General features: G+C 40.5%; 1 protein-coding gene across 7 annotated transcripts in view; it reads left to right on the top strand.

The window, feature by feature from the left end:
- The first annotated feature begins 1,727 nt into the window (after positions 1 to 1,727).
- OTOA (otoancorin) overlaps positions 1,728 to 17,687 on the top strand; it is a 37,898-nt gene continuing 21,938 nt past the window's right edge. For 2 of the 7 annotated variants that reach the window (XR_011741446.1, XM_071815104.1), the window contains exons 1-14: positions 2,041 to 4,775; positions 5,101 to 5,129; positions 5,221 to 5,251; positions 5,345 to 5,372; positions 6,277 to 6,364; positions 7,793 to 7,924; positions 9,324 to 9,559; positions 9,775 to 9,878; positions 12,627 to 12,733; positions 13,184 to 13,323; positions 15,808 to 15,931; positions 16,339 to 16,554; positions 17,033 to 17,200; positions 17,519 to 17,659. Coding sequence is in view for 5 of the 7 variants with exons in the window: in XM_071815104.1 (XP_071671205.1) it covers positions 4,697 to 4,775; positions 5,101 to 5,129; positions 5,221 to 5,251; positions 5,345 to 5,372; positions 6,277 to 6,364; positions 7,793 to 7,924; positions 9,324 to 9,559; positions 9,775 to 9,878; positions 12,627 to 12,733; positions 13,184 to 13,323; positions 15,808 to 15,931; positions 16,339 to 16,554; positions 17,033 to 17,200; positions 17,519 to 17,659 (1,623 nt within the window). In the remaining 2 variants the exon portion in view is untranslated. Of the gene's footprint in view, positions 4,776 to 5,100; positions 5,130 to 5,220; positions 5,252 to 5,344; positions 5,373 to 6,276; positions 6,365 to 7,792; positions 7,925 to 9,323; positions 9,560 to 9,774; positions 9,879 to 12,626; positions 12,734 to 13,183; positions 13,324 to 15,807; positions 15,932 to 16,338; positions 16,555 to 17,032; positions 17,201 to 17,518; positions 17,660 to 17,687 lie in introns of those variants that run through there. The other 5 variants (XM_071815101.1, XM_065851120.2, XM_071815103.1 and 2 more) reach the window with 5 other exon arrangements.

Genomic DNA, 17,687 nt, shown 5'->3' with positions numbered 1-17,687 from the left:
CAGCTTAAAACACTTGCAGGTAGTTTCTTGCCAGTTTTGCGAGTCAAGCTGCCTCTGGGGATAGGGACCTGATTTTGAAGGTTTTGCTTGCTTGAGACATTTTCTTTTCTAAAGGAACACTAAATAAATACTGTTTATTTTAACGTCTTATTTTAAAAACTCTGTTTAAAATGGATCATTTCTGGCAGTTGGGATATAACCTTCCTTTAAAACCACAAGCAGCATCATAAGTAGTGCAGAACTGGCAGGCGTGTGTCATACATTGCTTGGGATGTAAGTGTTGTGAGAGAGCAGAGAGACCTCAGCTTGTATATCAGCTGGTAAGTAAAGTAAGAACTGACTTACCTTTGCTTTTGAAGTCTAAAAAAGTTGTACATTGTGTTGCTTGTTTGTTTTTTTTAATGATTGCTGATCTTATGCCAGGTAAGATGTTTGAGCATGTCTTTTTAGATGTACCTTGAATTTCCTTTGCCTGATGGTTAGTGATTTCTCTTGCTAATTTAATAGCCTGGGATTCTCAGTCATCTTTGTAGAACAGTAAGTATTCTGTAGTATGGAGAGATGGATTTGACTGGTGGGGTTTTTTCAACAGTAATGCAGGCTCACTGTTATTCTCATTTCACTATGTGCACTTGAATTTTGGCACAGAGTGCACTCAGATTTGTCTGTTGGAAAGATGAACTGTGTATGCTTTCAAGTGATTCCATTCATTTTTGGTTTGTTACCTTCATTTGTACTCATCTAGTAGTGGGAAATATGTTCTTAATGTGTAGTGAATTTAGATTCATGTAGCAAATATGTATTAAGACAAAATTCTTCAAAGCTGCTTAAGTGTTTTAATCCCACAGGTTCAAAAAGTCACACAAGAGACTATGAATTTCACACCGCATATCTTTTAGTCCTGTCAGTTAGGACTTAGGTTTGTAACAGTTTTGAGAGGTTTTGGGACAGAAGGTGCAATGTAAATAATAGTATTTTTTTCTAATGATTTCCTGTTTTGTTCCATCTAATTAAACAAGTATTCTTAGACTTGAAATGGGGAATTAAAACACTTATTAAAGCATGAGCAATAATAGGGGAAGGCTATGAACAGAGTAAGCTATGAAGGCTATGAACAAAGTAAGTAAAAAAAAAAATAATTTTAAGGGTCCGTGTTCAACATGGTCAAAAACCTGCTTGGTCTTGTTGAACATACAGAGTAGTCCCAAGGGACTGTGCCTACACCCATGCTTCTGAAACCAGAGTTCCTTGCAAAGGAAGGGGTGCGATGTGGCTCACTGTGCCGGGGAAGGGGATTCTTCTCTTTCCAGACCTTGAGGATGCATTTGTGTGCAATTAATGTCTGCTCACACATCCTGTACAAAGAAACCCTGGAGTCCAGAAGTTTATTAAATTGCCTGAAATATTTTTAAGACGTCATCCAAGGGGACAAGTGTTTATTGCCAGTCCAATGTCCAAATTCATCACTCCTGGGCTTGGGGAACCTGCCTTGTCCCCCCACTGTCCCTGTACTGCTGTGGGTGACAGTGTGCAAGTCACACCTCGGTGGTCTCACTAACGTGCAGTGTTTTGCCCTGGAGAGTAACTCAGCTGTCTGTTCTGTCAAGGTGGCACTGGATGTGTTGCATCGCAGGAGAAAGATGCTGTGCAAGGGCATGATTTAGTTGGAAATTTTCAACACCAAGTTGGAACAACTTCGTCTCACAGCAATCACAGCTCCTTTTGCTGGGTGATCCCAGGTACAGTCAGTTCGTGTTCTGCTCCTCGGAGCCCAGGCTGGGGGTGAGGAGGCTGGGCGAACAGGGCACTGAGCAACACCAGCCCAGCCTGTGTGTTGTCTCCACACAAGTTGTTGAGCTGTCTTCATCTCTGGAGGGGAATCACCTTCTTCTCCCTGCGTGGGAGTCTCTCATCCCTGAGCCCCCCAGCAGAGCAGACTTTTCCTCTCCCCTCCAGCGGCAGGCTGGGTGCTGCTGGGCAGACGCTGAGGCTGCGGGGCGGCGCTGGCCCCAGTCCCGGCCCCTTGCACACAGGGTCCCTGGCTGGAGCCGCCCAGCTCATTGCAGTGCAAGTGCGGGGAAGGAGGCGCACACAGCAGAGGCAGGTAAAGTGCCGTGGGGTCCTGGCTCTCCCCAAGAGCCCACCATCTCTTCTTTCTCTTCTGCCCTCTCCTTACTTCCCTCTCTCCCTTTTCAGGTTGGACCCCTTGAGGGTTTCCTCACTGCATGTAGCGGGGTTTTTTTCAGAGGTACCGAGAGCTTGTCTGCAAGGGGGAGGATGGGCACTGACGGAGCAAGGGCTTATCAGCACGACTTCCTATTATGAAGTTAGCTTTCTGGTTATCAGTCTTCAGATAAGGCAGTGCCTGCATCAAGATGAGTGATAAAATGTCTAAGCTTTCTTCACATGGAAGAGCAGCTGCTTAGGGAGCAAGAGGAGAAGGCAATCTGAGAACTCCTCATACCGGAGAGTCCTGCAAGGGTGACATCGCAGAGATCCGATTCCAACACCTGCTGCTGCGGTGCAAGCGGTGATCCGTGGGGAGATGCTGGATGGGATCTGCAGAGATCCCCACAGGGTGATTTGGGATTGTCTAAAAGCTGTGGTGAACTTCTGCAGGTGGACCAGCTGCGCTGATAAGAGGAGCTATTTCATCCTGCAGATTGTCTTATCAAGTAGGGCTGTGTCACAGCAGACTTGTTCTGCGCCTGCTCATTGTCCATTGGAGGTAGTCAGGATAAAACAGCACTTTTCTTAGCATTTAATCTCCTTACCTATTAATGTAGCATGCTTGAATTAAAATATACTCCCTGATCAAAGTGAATGAGTTGGAATAAGTAAATCACATTTGACATTGGTAGCATGATTTAAGCTATGCAGAGTAATCAGACCTTACTGCAAAATTAACACAGCAAAGGCAGAAACAAACACAAGAAAGTTCATTGTCTAGGAAACCAGATACATCTGAATGAGAGACGTGTACTGTGGTGCTCCCAAAAGAACAGCTGAAAAGGGTTTCAGTGTGTGCAAGAACAGGACAGAGGCGATTGCTTCTTAAAGTCTAATGTTTAAACTTTTCATCATCCATCAGTGTGAACCATTTCTGTTAGAAGACTGGAGTTATGTATTTGCGGTAGACTGAGGTATTGCTTGAGGCTGTTGAAAGACATTTTCGTAAAAGAGCACTGTGCTGATACATGAGATTAAACAATCTGGAAAAGGTGTTTGTGTTTATCAAATGTTCAGATCTGTAACTCAAGCCATGGTAAGGAACTTCAAATAAAAATTAAAAAAAAAAATCCAAATTCAGCAACAAAGAGAAATGCAGAAATTAAGCGTGGCTGCAGATAAACCCTTAAAATATGGGAAAAGGAGAGAAAACCTAACAAAGTCATCTCAGGGTCAGAGCAAAGTTGGCAAACGGGGCCGTCAATGTTATTTGTTAAAATCAGGGACAAATCCCAGTGTAAGAAGCTGCAATCTGTATAGCAGGGCATCATGCAATATCTCAGATTAATTAATTGTTTTACCTCTGGGGCCGGTGACTCACGACGGGGCATAGGGCCAGGCTGAGAGTACAGAGGCAGAAAATCCTTTGCAGTAAGCATGGTGTGATGTGGATCGAAGTAGCAGATGGTCCCCAATGCTGTGGAGGGGACGTGGCTGCAGAAATACCTGCATGAGTGAGACCTGCTCAGTCTCCATGTCCTTTCCCTCCCTGTTGCCTGTCAGGCTGGGCATCACTGCAGTGATTATCCTCGTCCTTCAAGAACTAGACTGAAAGCAACAAATTGATTTCATGGAGGACGACTGTAAGACTGTCAAGTCTTGTCTTACAAGAATCAGTGACACTCTGGTGAAAAGCTCCAGGTATCCTGTTACGGCCCTTCCAGAGAATTTATTCTTTCAGTGATCTTTATGATGCATAGCACAGGGCAGCAGGGACAGCAAAAGATTCTAAAACACATTTCCTAGCTGATGGTGAAAAACTGATGGTACAGTTCTCATGACTACAAAGATTAGTGCTTTGGTCCATCTTAATGAAGTGTCGTGTTCTTGAACCCCATTTCCCAAATGTGTCACTTCTGGTTCAGAAGGGCACAAGGAGGTTTTCGCCCTTTTTTCAGGGGGAGGGCAGCACTCCCCGCCTGGAGCACCCTGCAAGGAGACAGGATGAGCTGAAGGGCCAGGGCTCAGGTGTCTGGCGGTGGAGGGTTCCAGCCCTGGTCTGCAGCAATAGTCCAGGCACCTTAATGAGCCAGAAAAGGCTTAGGGTTTGCTTAGAGTTTCTTTTTCCATTTTCATTCCCTCAATTTCTTGTCTATTTTATATGAGTTTAAAAGCATTTTGTTATTTGTTTTTGATTTGTTTATTTTAAACTAAGCCACATTTAACTCATATTTAAGAGGAATGTGGCTTAGTAAATAAGCAGTGCTACTAGGAAGAAAATTAAAAGAGCTAAAGGAGAATAAATCTGGCTGCACATACAGACTTTTATTTGCATAAAACATATCTCTATCCTGGAAAAAAGTCTAAATTAAAAACTTGGGAGCAAGCACTTTCAGGTCATTCCGATCGTTATCTGTACTCCGTAGCTTAGGCTGCTATGAAAGTTTTGGGTGAATATTACCTTTTTATTTTTTTTATTTTCCTTTTCAATCCAAATACCTTCTCATTCTAACAAACGCTAGAAGAAATGCCCAGACTTTTGAAGATATGTTTCTTATTGATATCAATGAATCGTGCTGAGATTACACACAGTCAGGACTCTGAAGGTAAGACCAGGACTCCTGTATGAGATATTTATTTTGCATGGGTGGAAAAGGCTCTGTGTAGTAAAATAGGTGCAGTACTGTTTAGTAACTAGGACCAGATTCTCTGCTATACCAGCAAAAAATTTAAGATTGCTTATTATTTAATATACTTATTTTCACTGTTTTTCTGTAAATATATTTAATCCAAACTTCATTAAATGCTTAGAAATAAATTATATGTGTATAAATAGTTTTTATTATTGCATACAATAAATGTATTTTTGTATAGCACAGCTGAATGGTAAAACATTAAATCATCTTTTAGTAACGAGAGAATCTTTTACAGATTTGCCTCCATTACTGCACAAAGCTGCGGTTAGTATTTTTATTTGATTTCTCTATTAACATTTTACATTATCATCTATAAATAACAATTTATTACACATATTTACCATTTTTTCCTTAGGAGGAAGTAATAACTGGGAAATATCTAAATGGTAACGTACAAAATTGTTCCCACTTATGCTTCTAAAAGGAATTAAAATGCAACATCTGACTGTAGTTTTTTATGTTCCGTTTTTCACGCGTAGCCCTCCTTGATGTACTTCATTTTCAGAGGTAATGTATCGCTCTCACCAACTTGTTTTTTCAGTGCTATCTTGCACTTCAGATATGATCTGTTTCATTTCCACAGAAACTGGGACATTATTGGCACATACAATTACTTTGATTTAGATCTCCTGTGAGGAGTATTTCCTCTTAACAAAGAAAAAGATGTTTGTCACGATAAAGCAAAAAACATGCACAGAACGAGCCTGAGAAGAAATATCTGCTACAGTTTTCAAAAGCTTTGATAATCAGCTTTGTTCATATGTTTCAGAGTGGCTTCTTAAGGAAATTAGGTGCAGTTCCAGCTTTCTGTCCATCTCCCTCTTTCAGTCCTGCTCCATCCCCCATCCATCCCATTTCCTCCAGCTCCTGAAGACCTTGGAATCATTTGCTAATTTTTTCTAAATATGAAAGAGCAGCATAAACCTCAAAAGCAATTCCACTCCTACATATTTTTAGAAAATCAATGGCTGCGTAAAGAAGACATGCTGAAATCAGTGACTCTGCTGAGGGAAAGGCAGCAGATAATTCGGTCACTGTACCTCTAGAGGCAAATCAGAACAGCCACAGCAGGGTGCCAGGAAGCGCATCTGCAGCTCCGGGCTGGCCACAGCACAGCTTGTCTCGTGCCTGGAGATGGTAGTAATGGCATCATGTTGGAAAACTGAGATTGTTGTGGGGGGTTGTGGAGTTAGATTTAGAAAACATAACTAATTCATTCTGTTCCTCATTGAACCATGTTTTCATTGCATTCAATAGGTTGATTCTTAGTCTCCTCAGGCCAAAAAGATGAGTGCTTGTGTCATTATGGTGTTAGTAACAGTATTTGCTTCTCTTATTGTTTTGTCTAGTAATCTGCTATTTTGCATGTTACATTATTTTACCAGCATTTTGGTCCTGTTTTCTGTTACAGTTCTAATGTCTGGACAGCAGATATGCTTACAAAAGTCATGGCATATTTTCATGCCCGGGAAGTTATGTTTACTCTTAGCAGCCTACAGGTTTGTGCCATTTAAAATGCGTGAAAAATTTTATTTAACAAGGAATTAAAAAGCAACCTATCTCTGTAGCCAAAACTAGGTTGTCAATTATAGAGTTATCTAACAGATCTACAGTGTAGCAGATAAATAGGAAATAAGAATAGGGGTTTTTTGTTGTCTTTTTCTCTTCAGATTACAGGAGTATGCAAGGCAGATAATAAAAAAAATATAATCTTTTTTCTTTTCCTCTGATGGAAAGCAGAAATTAGGAGTTTTCAGGCTCAGCAGTCGTTTCTGAATTGAGTGTATGCACATGCTGTTTCTCCACAAAATGGCAGGTTTCACCCAGATTTTGACCGGCTGTAGTTTGCACTGTTTCTGATGAAATTTGAGACATGAGAGCATTGTGCAAAATGCATCCACCTTTTAAACCTCCTCTGAACTCTGTTTTTCGAAACTGTCAGTGTGGAAGTGATACAGTAAAAAGTCATTGTTCTTTGTCCCTGGTCATTAGGATTAGTTATGAGCCGGTTTAAGTGGAGCTGTAGCCTAAACCCTTCCCGCCTCCCTACACGCACTCCCTCGCTCTGAAAAGGAGAGTCGAATGTGCCATCTCTGAGCCTGGGGCATTCCCAAAAGTGCGTGAGCCTTTTCCCAAGCCCTGTTTCCCTGTCACAGCTCATCCAAAATCGCACGAGACTGACATTGCCTCTTTCCATTTGATTCAGTTTATTAACAGTTTGGGGCTGTAAACCTGGGCTCCTAGACAACATGGGCCTGACTATGTCAATATTTGTTGGTGGCTATGCAAGTTAAGCAAAGACAACAAAGAACAGTTTCAAGTCAAATTCCAAACCAATTCTGCAATAATTGTGTCAGGACTTAGAAGGGATTTTACTTCAGCCTGGTGCTAATGAGCCTTACAGTGCTTTCTGTTCTAATGTTATAATTCCCCTGAGATTTTCAAAACAAGCATGAGATGGTTAACTGGTAATGCAGTTTGATGTGAGAGAATAGTTTTGCCTTATGACCTGGTACAGACTTTTCCTCACATCTAATTGCACATTTCCTTCCTTTTTTTAAGTAATAATAATATGCACACAGTACCTGATTTTTTGGTAAGGTCTTTAAAAGTTGCATTTTCGTAGCTCTGCTGTGTGAGGCAGAAAAGCATTATTACTCTTGTTTTATGAAGTGAGAAACTGAGGTACTTTTGTTAAATGGCTCACTGGAGAGGACTTGCTCAGTAAACCAAGAACAGGATTTTAAAATTACTGTCTTTCAGAATTACATTATTTTTGTTTACAGTTTAAGTATAGTTATTTAATCATTTACAACACAATACAAGAGCTTATCTCTCCTTAAGCAGAGATTTTCAGGGGGTAAAAGATGCCCATAGTACAATAATGTGAGTTTTATGTTTATTATGCATGTTTTTCTATACTTCAGATGTCTATAGAAAGTTACCTGAAGAACCTTTTATACCAGCCTAGGCAACTACTATCTGAATTTCAACAGCTTGATCAGCAGCAGTTCCAAACTGCAATGAAGTATCTCTTCAACAGCAGAAAGGACCATCTTGTAAGTCACGTTGCGCCTGTCAAAAAGAAAAGCCACTGTCAATGGTTTAGATAAATGGGAGAGGGCCAGACTGGGGGTGTCACAGTGCGCTCCATGCAGTTATTTAGCTGGCTTGGATTAGATTCTAGGGGCTCCTCTCAATTTTGTTTGACTTATTTAATTTAATTATTGTTTAAAAGTTTGGTGCCAAGTCCAAGTCAGTCATCTGGATTTTCTCTGTAATCGGCGGAGAGAAACGCATCTCCACAGAATGATTTACCTTCCTACACCAGTTGTTCTCAGGGAGTATCTGCTTCTCTTTAGTGGCTAGAAAGAGAGCCAAGATGACTGAAAAAGGTGAGATTAGTTATCCTGTTAATTAGTTATGGGACTGTGCACGCAAACCATTAGGCAGTTTGGAGGGGAGGCAGCACAGCATCACGTACTTACTTCTGCAGTGCGCTCCCTGTTGTGACCTATCTTAAAAGTCTCTCGGGGTCAGTGAGTGCCGCCCAGGGAGCATGGCCCCTGCAGCGGGTTCTGCACTGCAGGGACGAGATCATAGCCTGATGTATGAGAGCGCTTGGTATCTTCACTGCTGGGAGGAACGGCCTCCAATGTGGCATCGCTGAGCTGGGGGAGATCAGTCTGGGAGAAAGGAACGGTGTTTCCCCAGGTGCCTGAGGTGACTGCCCAGGAAAAACACTGTGTAATCCACTATTCAAACAATGGTAGCACAACTCCTCCTGCCAAAGCAGGATAGGTGTGCAGCAGGCACCAGAGCCAGAGCAGCAGAGCATAAGCCCTTTCAATAAACTGTAAATGTTGTCTTCTCAAGTGACATACTTGGTTCTTCCAGGGCTGATAGTACTGCATGAACAAATCACCACTCTTGGGACTATCGGCTCTCAACAGGTTATCCCAAACGTGTTGACTTGTGAGATGGAGCATCCTAACAATCCGTCCCCAGCCAGGGTGAATGTATTTCCTGGGCTTGGTTCTTTGATGTTGCCCCATCTTCTGGAGGGGATGTTTGTAGTAACAGCTGCAAGAAATACTGCATGAAAAAAGGTCTATTCTAGAGGCGTCTACATATTAAATTATATGTGATATAATACCATTCTATTCCAATATCCTTTCATTCTCCAAGTAACTAATTCTTTTATGAGAGCACACACTATAACTTCAGCCATTTGGATAATTTTTTTGTTTTTCATTTTGATTTTGTCAAGAGGTCCAAGCTGGTCTCTGGCCATCGCCAGAAAGGTATTATCTGAGTTAATTCACCAAGACAGTGTTTTGCATCTCTTCTTTACGATAACAGCACCACATAGTTTGTAGAGTGCTTTCTGTCAGGCCTCAAAATGAACAATATACTGAATTAATCAGAGACATTCTTTTAACCCTTTGTTGCATGCAGGAAATGGGAAATATTATTCTTGATTGGGAGAAGACTAGAGAGAGAATTTTTCAAAGTCCAGGAGTAAATAGGACCCTGTTCCTTATAACACTGGATAAATGCTTCCTGACTCTGAGTGCTTTGGACTGTGTGGATATCCTAAGCCAGGTTTTGCGCACGTCAGCAGTGAACTATCTCCAACCTGATGTAATTGGGAGACTCCCAAATGTTCTACAGGAGGATGCTTTCAGAAACTTGTAAGCCATTTATTTTCCAGAGACAATTAATTCTGTGTAGCATTTGCTGACTTATATATTCCTTTTAAAAAAGGTTACTACATGGTCTCAGTCTATTTTCCAGATACAGCTTTCTGCTTATATGTTGATGTTTCTAAAAACATTTGTCCATGCGTGTCATTAAAAAAAAAAATAGTTAACTCATTAGTGAACTAGTACACCCTTGTATCCCTTAGATCGACAGTATTCAAGGATCTCTATGACAAAACCTCAGCAAATACACGGAGAGCTCTGTATGGCTGGATGAAGCAGATGCTACAAAAGTCCTGTGACATGAGTGGTATGGTTACATACAATGAAGTATTTTCTTCTTGCTTATCATAAGAGAAAAAAAGGTCAGCAAAAGGCCTGTCTGTTGTATTGCATTGTTTCCCAAATTTAACACAGGTCTGTTTTAGAGCAGCTGTCTTGAATACCTTTGCTCTAGAATGCAGTTGTTCATGGCAAATAGTTCTCCAAAGATGCTTGTTCTTTACCTTTTCTGCACAGAGCTATACACATAGCCTCTGTACTTTTGAACACCTATTCAGAATGAAAAAACAGATCTGTCTCAGAATACATTACCCAATGCACTGTTTAAAAATATAAAAGTAATACAGGATGTTGTGAAAGTTCTACTACACCTGGAACTGGGACAAGGGACAAGATTAAAAAAAAAAAAAAAAGAAAAAAGAAAAGAGTTACTTCTGATTTTATGCATTTTACCACATCTGTTTGCCTTGTTAATATATCTTAAACAGATGTGCCACAGCTGGGACATGGTCTGCAAAGTGGCAGCAGCACTGAGGCATCAGAGCTAGCACTTGCGTTTCACTGAACATCCCAGCAGAGCTGTCGTGGGAGCATTTTAGACTTCTGGAAGTGTATGTTCTTCCTCTTTCCCAGAGAATCAAATGCAAAATGCCCACTTGCTTCAGTGGAGCAAAATTTGGCTCCTGGGAATCCTGCTGCTTCAAAATACCCGAGTAACACATTAAGCCGTAGAGAGGAAGTTCATGATGCTGCTACGAGGTGGTTTTACTGGCAGCACATTACTGGGGAAGAACATACGCAGAACTTGCCTGGTTATACTCAGCAGCCCTGGGAAAATCACACAGCATCAGACGTTGGATTTTGTGAGAAACATTAGTGAACCATCAGTTTGTAAAAGATCACCAGCTCAGGAGGGGCTGAGAATTACTGTGCCTCTCTTGTGTCCTGATTGCTGTTTCCAATGCGAAGCAGTGCAGACACGGTGAATCCACTCTTGAAGGTATAAAGCGTGAGCGGATTACGAGCTAGTTTTGGTCTTATGAGCTGCAGAACCCATCAGCCCTGAGCAGGCACAGCTGGACTGCTACCAGCATCCAGGTTGGCAAGTCTAAAGCTCACTCAAGTGTATTTGCACACCACGGGTCACAGCACAGAGTGCGGGACGACGTAAGCGTCCTGCAATAGTCTGATTTCTTCACTTCAACTTCATTTGGGGGTAGCAGCGAGAGCACCTGGAAAGGGATCAGTCCTTTGCAGAAGCAGCATCTTCTTCCTGGAAGCTCAGCAGAAAAGAAACTTGAAAGAAGCCTCATATTAGTGGTGCTTACGGGGCTGCCTCCCAAGCATTTCTGCTGGTTTTAGTGCCAGAGGGCTCACTGCCGTGTCTCTGTTGTGCCCCTGGAAATGCAGAGGGCTGTTCCGTCATGCCGGGTCCCCCGGCGGTGTCAGGCAGCCCCTGCAGCTGGATCGCTGCGTGAGCAGATGACCACACGTGGCTTCTATGTCTTAAGAGTCAAACCCTTCAAGAAATTTATTTGCCAATTCTTTCACATTTCATATTAAAAACACTGAGGAATTCACAGGTGAAGCATGCTGGTAGCCCTTGCAAAAACAGGAGGCTGTCATCTTTGAATTTTGTACCATATTTAAATTTTTTTTAAAAAAATCAAACAAACAAAAACAACAACAAAAAACCCACAACACGTTTTGGAGGATCACAGTTACCATGGTTGGTATCTGCAAGTCTGTTCTGCTAAAGGCCACGGTCAGTATCTTTAAATTGTGGTCGTTTTTGTTTAACTCTTTTATCATCTCTTTCAAATCCCTTGATATTCCTGGCAATGGGAGATATAGTATCACCTTGAAAAAAATGGAGCCTTGACAGGTCTGCTGGGAGCATCATCTCGTCTCAGCTGAGGAGCTTAGATCTCTGTTTTCAAATAAATCCCTTGCTAAATGGCGTTCTGCAGCTTCTGATATTTATAGGCTGTTTTTTTTCAAATACCAAAAACTGCAAAATGCCCTGATGCTTTTATTTTAACAGAGTTGTGAGTATCAGCGCTGCTAAGGAATATGTTAACAGGTATCACATGTTGAGCCATCCAAATTACGACACTTTGGAGAAAATGCTGTCTTTGTGGCTCAAAGTACTCTCCTAGTCCAGAAATACTTGTTTCTCGGGGATATTTGGATCTTGATTTCATTTTCAATCCCTGTGAGAATGTTATTAAATGAATTACATTTTTTAATTGTTATGCTATATTTTCTAGTTTTTTGCCAACCTGTTTCCAAGTAGGTATATGAATGCTTTTTCATTTTCTCCATTGTTGCTAGCACATATTGCTGAAATAAGTGGTATCATCAATAATAAAATATATAAGGTGTTACATAGTGTCATGCCTTCCTGATGTTCTTAAATAATATATTTGATTAGGAAAATTGAATTTAACGAATGCTGCTCCATATTTATTACTGTTGGTTTATTTTGCCTGTCCACTACTTTATCCATTTTCTATTTCAACAATGTAAAATATTAATCATTTTTATATGAGAAAATTTGAGGCATTTGAAACACTATTTCATTTTCATTAAAAAATGTATGGGCTCATAAAAAATGTGGTTCCAAATGGAGGGAACCTAACTTTGTCTGCTAAGGATTTGTCTGAATTGCAGATTTTTAAAAAGTTATTTACCAATAACAATATACTGGGTACAATGTATTTGAAAAATGATGACTTTCTTAACATTGTAGTGAGTATTTATTTGTACAAAACAGAGTTCAATGAACCAATTTCTTGGGTCAGTGCAGAAAACTTATGGATTTTGGGAAGATACATAGTTCATCTCCCATTAGAAGAAATTCTGAAAATCAATCTCAATGAAGTAAGTAACAAACAATAATCATGTATCATTGTCAAGTGATGTCGGCTACAAACAATATGAACAGGAATGCAAACTTAAACATGAAAAAGAAGTCTATATTTTAATTGCTTCAATATAAAGTGAGTGCAAATCCATTGCCAACCAAATATTCTTCTGGTTTTGGAATCTGAAAGTGCCTGTCATTAATGTGTAATTATTTATCTGTATCAGACTTCTGTGACTTGTACTGAAAGACAGAGACCAATGATAGAAGACCCTCAAATTATGTGACAGTTTGACAGAGAATTGCTCACTGAGCTTTGTCTTCAAAAATATTGTGTTTATCCAAATCTGTCTTCTTCCTTTCTCTATAACATGAATGGAATCAATTAATTTAGAGTGTCAAACATATTTTATTGGATGTAATTGTTTTTCATAATCCTGATGCATGATTTTGTTTGTACTGGTCAGATAAGACTATTCATTAGCTATGACAATGCAACAAAGCAGTTGGACACAGTGTATGATATCACACCAGAGCTTGCACAAGCTTTCCTGGAAAGAATAAACTCATCAGGATTTGATATGAAAAATACTTCAACTATCTACAGGCAAGACCGCTTTTCTTTTCCTTTCATGGCTGTGTGTGGAGAGAAGGAATAAGTAACGAGAAAAGAGAGGAGCAATAAGCAGCTGATGAAATTGTTGATGTGGCAAGCTGTTTCCTTCCAGCAGAAAAATCTAGGCTGAAATCCAACTAGTTAGCAACAGTGAAGAACTGCTACTTTATGAATTTTTGGAGGCGTGCCTAGTTAGCTAATGCTTTGTCTCCCACTCCACAGTGAGGAGTTGTCTGTCGTATTAGGAGGAGCAGTACAGCAGTATCTGAGGGACCCAATCAAAGCTCCATCATGTTGTGCAGTACAGCAACAAAAATTGGGATAGCAAGACATGAGTTGCCTTGACCGTTTGAATCACAAGAGATGGAGGTGTTTTGTGGAGATCATGCTACAGTTAGGGTTGAAGGAGGAAATCTTAGCTCATGCCAGGCAGGACTGCAAGTGGTTTTTAACTGGCAGGGGTGTCACCAAAGAGGTCACAAAGAGAAGAGGTGTAAAGCCCATCCTGCTGTCCTCTGTGTCCTGCAGGGTAGAGGTAAGCCACGCTTAAACACGGGACTGTTTGTGTGTAAGCAGGAAACTATGTTTTTGGAGATGTGAAATCAGCGCTGAACTTACTTTTAAAATAATAAAAAACCAAAATAAGTTGTTCTTATTCATAAATATGCAGTGAGTATGAGCTACCTGCAAAGTGCTGTACTCCACAATTATATTTACACTGTCACGTAAATGGATGTATTTAGTCCCAAGATGCCACTGTCTGAAGTTATTTGTAGTCTCCTTGGGGGATACCTTGGAGTTTTAAACTAATGGAGAATATGCTTTATGGCTTCAGAGCTCCCATTATTATTGCAGTGTAACTCACTGGCTTCCGTAAGTATTGCTGATTGTCGGAGATGTAAGCGAGAGAATTATGCCCACACTATAAATTTCCATGTCAGAAATCTTAAAAATGATTTTACAACTCATGAGAAGTGCCACATTCTCACAGATGAGAGAAATGTCATGCTCCATAATCCTTAATATATTCCATTTTTACAGCACGCTTATTTTATATTACTCATTTTAAACCTACTGATGATTTAAATGCATTTTTACTTTTAAGAAGTAGTATTATTCATTGCTGCTAATCCCAAAGGAGATTAAGAGCTCTTGGTGGCTATGCAGTAATGCATCAGAAGGTAATTATTTGTTATACAAATGCCGTTATATATGTTTCTTTGATTTGTATGTTAGTTTGATGATGTCCCATGAACTCAAATGGGCTGCTGAAGCAGTATTTTGTTACATTGCTAAGCAGGTTGTTGGTGAGGGACTAAAGGAACTAAATGCTAAGCCTTTCTGCACTGCAGAATTTTCCAAAGTTTGTGATAGTGCTGCAGCATTGTCCACTGTGGATTTCATTCACATCTGGACATTATTGCCTGGACTCTGCCTATGCCTGCATCACTGAATTGCTAAAAACCAGAGACTGCAGCAGGAAAGCTGGGCTTTGTAGGTTCTCGTCCTGTGTAGATTACGAAAGCAAAGGCTAGTTGTTTACAGTGACAGGAGGCTGATTCAGGCTTCCTACAAACGAGTGCATCACCATCACTATGAAGTTTGAAGTGCAGAGAGAGTGATGCACAACTCGGACCTCCTTTGCAGGGCTGTGGGTAGTGGCAGTAAATAAGCACAAGGTGTGTGCCTGCAGCAGGTGGTCACCCTTGGTGGTGTGAGTGCTCCTCTCCTGCAGCTACAGCTGCGCTTGTGCTTTACAGAGGTTAATGGAAATGCTGACTTCAATATTAGAGCGCGGGTACTGTGGAGGAAAAGGAGCTCCACAACCGGTTCACAACATTGTCTTGCAAACTGCTGTGCTGGCACAAATGAAGCTGAACCTCTGCGTGTTTTCTCATGGCCAGTGTTGAACTGGACAGGTCTCCATCCATCAGCCAGGTGTATGTTTGATGTGAAATACAGCAGGCTTTGTTTAAACCTGAAACGACAAAGATGCTATGTATTGCACTAGCTGCTGCCCTGACACATGAATGAGTTATGCTGCATGTGAAATCCAAACAGAATTTAGAGTTCAAAACAACCAATTAATACAGATAAGAACTCAGCAAGCCACTTCTAGAGACTTACTTAGCCCTCCATCCTTTTCAAAGCAGAGATCATGCTGCGAATTCTGCCAAGGGGAGTGGAGTCGTTAGCTTGGGAAATACAGCCATGGCAGTGGAACCAGGAAAATTAAATTTTCAGCAGCACAAGCAATCTGGGTTAGAGTTCAGCTGAATACAGAGAATGGTACATATGTCTCATCCCCCAATTTCAGGCCACATGGAGTTTTAAAGATTGCACTTTAAGGCACTTATAACAGACAGAAATTACTCAGGTTTTGAGCACACATAGGGTAACACATACAATATTTCAGTTTCCTGAGAGTGGCAGCTTTGATGTCAGAAGTTAGCTAATGTATTTTCTTCTGTATAGGCTTGGTTTATTGGTTTGCTTTTACAATGACATGGAACAGATGGATGCTGCTGTTGCCCGGGCTTTACTTCATCAGATGATTAAATGCAATCAGTTGAGAGGTTTCCAGGCTGAGGTTCGGAAGGTGGGTACAGTGCTCATTTTTCTTGCCTAACCTAATGCTAACAGCGGAGGAGAGACTTTGTTCTTGAATTTGGAAAGAGAAGAGTAAAAAATGACTGGGATGTAAGAAATCAGTGGAAATAGATCTCGATTATAGAATGCAAAGAATAAAACCCCTTTTTGTTTGTTTGTTTAGTTGGTTGGTTGATTTGTTTGGTTTTTACAGTACTCATTCTTTTCTCATTCTGTTTCCTCCTGTTGCATATTCCTTTGACAACCGTGGTTCTAATTTTGATTTTTATGAAGTGTATGGTCACTGAATGATTGCCAATGCCAAGTCCAGAAACTCTAGTTAAAGTTTTGTGTGATAATGAAAATTAGTTGTTGGCAGAGTTATATTCCCCATCTGCTTTTTTTTATTTGCTTTAGCTCAAATCTCGACTCCTGAACATTGCCACGCAAAACCAGACATTGAATGAAGTCCTTGGATCTGTGTCAGATGCCGTGGTTGGGCTTACTTCGAGTCAGCTGGAATCTTTGTCACCTGAAGCGGTGCATAATGCTATTGCAACGTTAAACCAAGTCACTGGGTGGGCAAAAAGCCAAGTCATCATTTTATCCAGTAAATACCTCTCATATGAAAAGGTACCTCTGATAACAGCTTTCCTACCTTCTGTTTTTTAAAGTGAAATGGCTTTTTCTCAGTGTTAACCATAAATTTTGAAAAGTTTAGTTCAAGACTTCTTTCATTGCTGTTAATGGTCTGAAAATTTTGTTTAAATCAAATAAAGACATCCGAGACTGAACCTCCCAAAGTAACCTCTGTCTAGTAACAGAAACAATTATTTTGTCTGTATCACTGCCCTAAGCAAAATTGGTATGATCAGAGATCCCAGACTGTATATTCAAATATTCTGTGATGGGAGGAATCAGGGTTCTCTCTGAAGTTTCGAAAAAAGGAGCTGCTGACAAAATGGTTGCATTTGTTCCCTGGACAGTCTTTTCTGAATTGAAAGAAATTTGAGGAAAGTGCAACAATAATAGTTTTGCTTTATTTATTACCTTTTGTTTTTAAACATATCACAAGCCAGAAAACATCCTGTTTGTGCTGTTATCTCTGCAGGTTGTGTCATTTTATGATGTTAGTCAAATGAGCACGTTGGTAACTGGTATTAGCACCCAGTCATTCTACAGTATGAACCCAAAGGAGCTTTCTCAGATTATTCGAGGCACAACATCCCAGTACTTACCTGACTTATCGTCTGCACAGCGACAAGGGATCCTCAGGAAGGTGATTATCAGCTTGAGTGTGTAGCACGTTCTCTCTGCACAAGAGCACAATAACCAGAAATGCCGAACATGATTTAAACTGTTGTCAGAGATTTGTGTTTCAGCTCAATGGTTAATATTTCCAGTTTTGTTTCTGAACACCAAGTATTAATATACTCCAAAGGTTGTCTCTTGCTTAGTCCTGTGGCATTTTTAATACTGACATGTTTTTTCTTTATCCTCTTAAGAGAAATATTACACAGACCAGAAAGAAGAGCAAATTCTGTAAATTTAAGCATCAGCCTTGAAATGCCATGTATTTATCTGTTTCTCTTTTTAGATAACTGCATCTGGAGATTTTTCTTCGTCAATCAAAGATATACAAGGAGCTTGCTTTAAAGAAATATCTCTTTCTGATTTATGGAGGCAGACTGGATATAATTCTTCAATGATGAAAGAAAAAGAGCTAAGAAGAAGCCAGGTAAAAATGATTCTGCAGTTCCCATTCC

This window comes from Patagioenas fasciata, chromosome 15 (genome assembly GCF_037038585.1).
Source record: "Patagioenas fasciata isolate bPatFas1 chromosome 15, bPatFas1.hap1, whole genome shotgun sequence".
NCBI classification, from domain to species: Eukaryota; Metazoa; Chordata; class Aves; order Columbiformes; family Columbidae; genus Patagioenas; species Patagioenas fasciata.
Note: the sequence above shows the minus strand (reverse complement) of the source record. Positions and strands in the feature narration are given on the sequence as shown.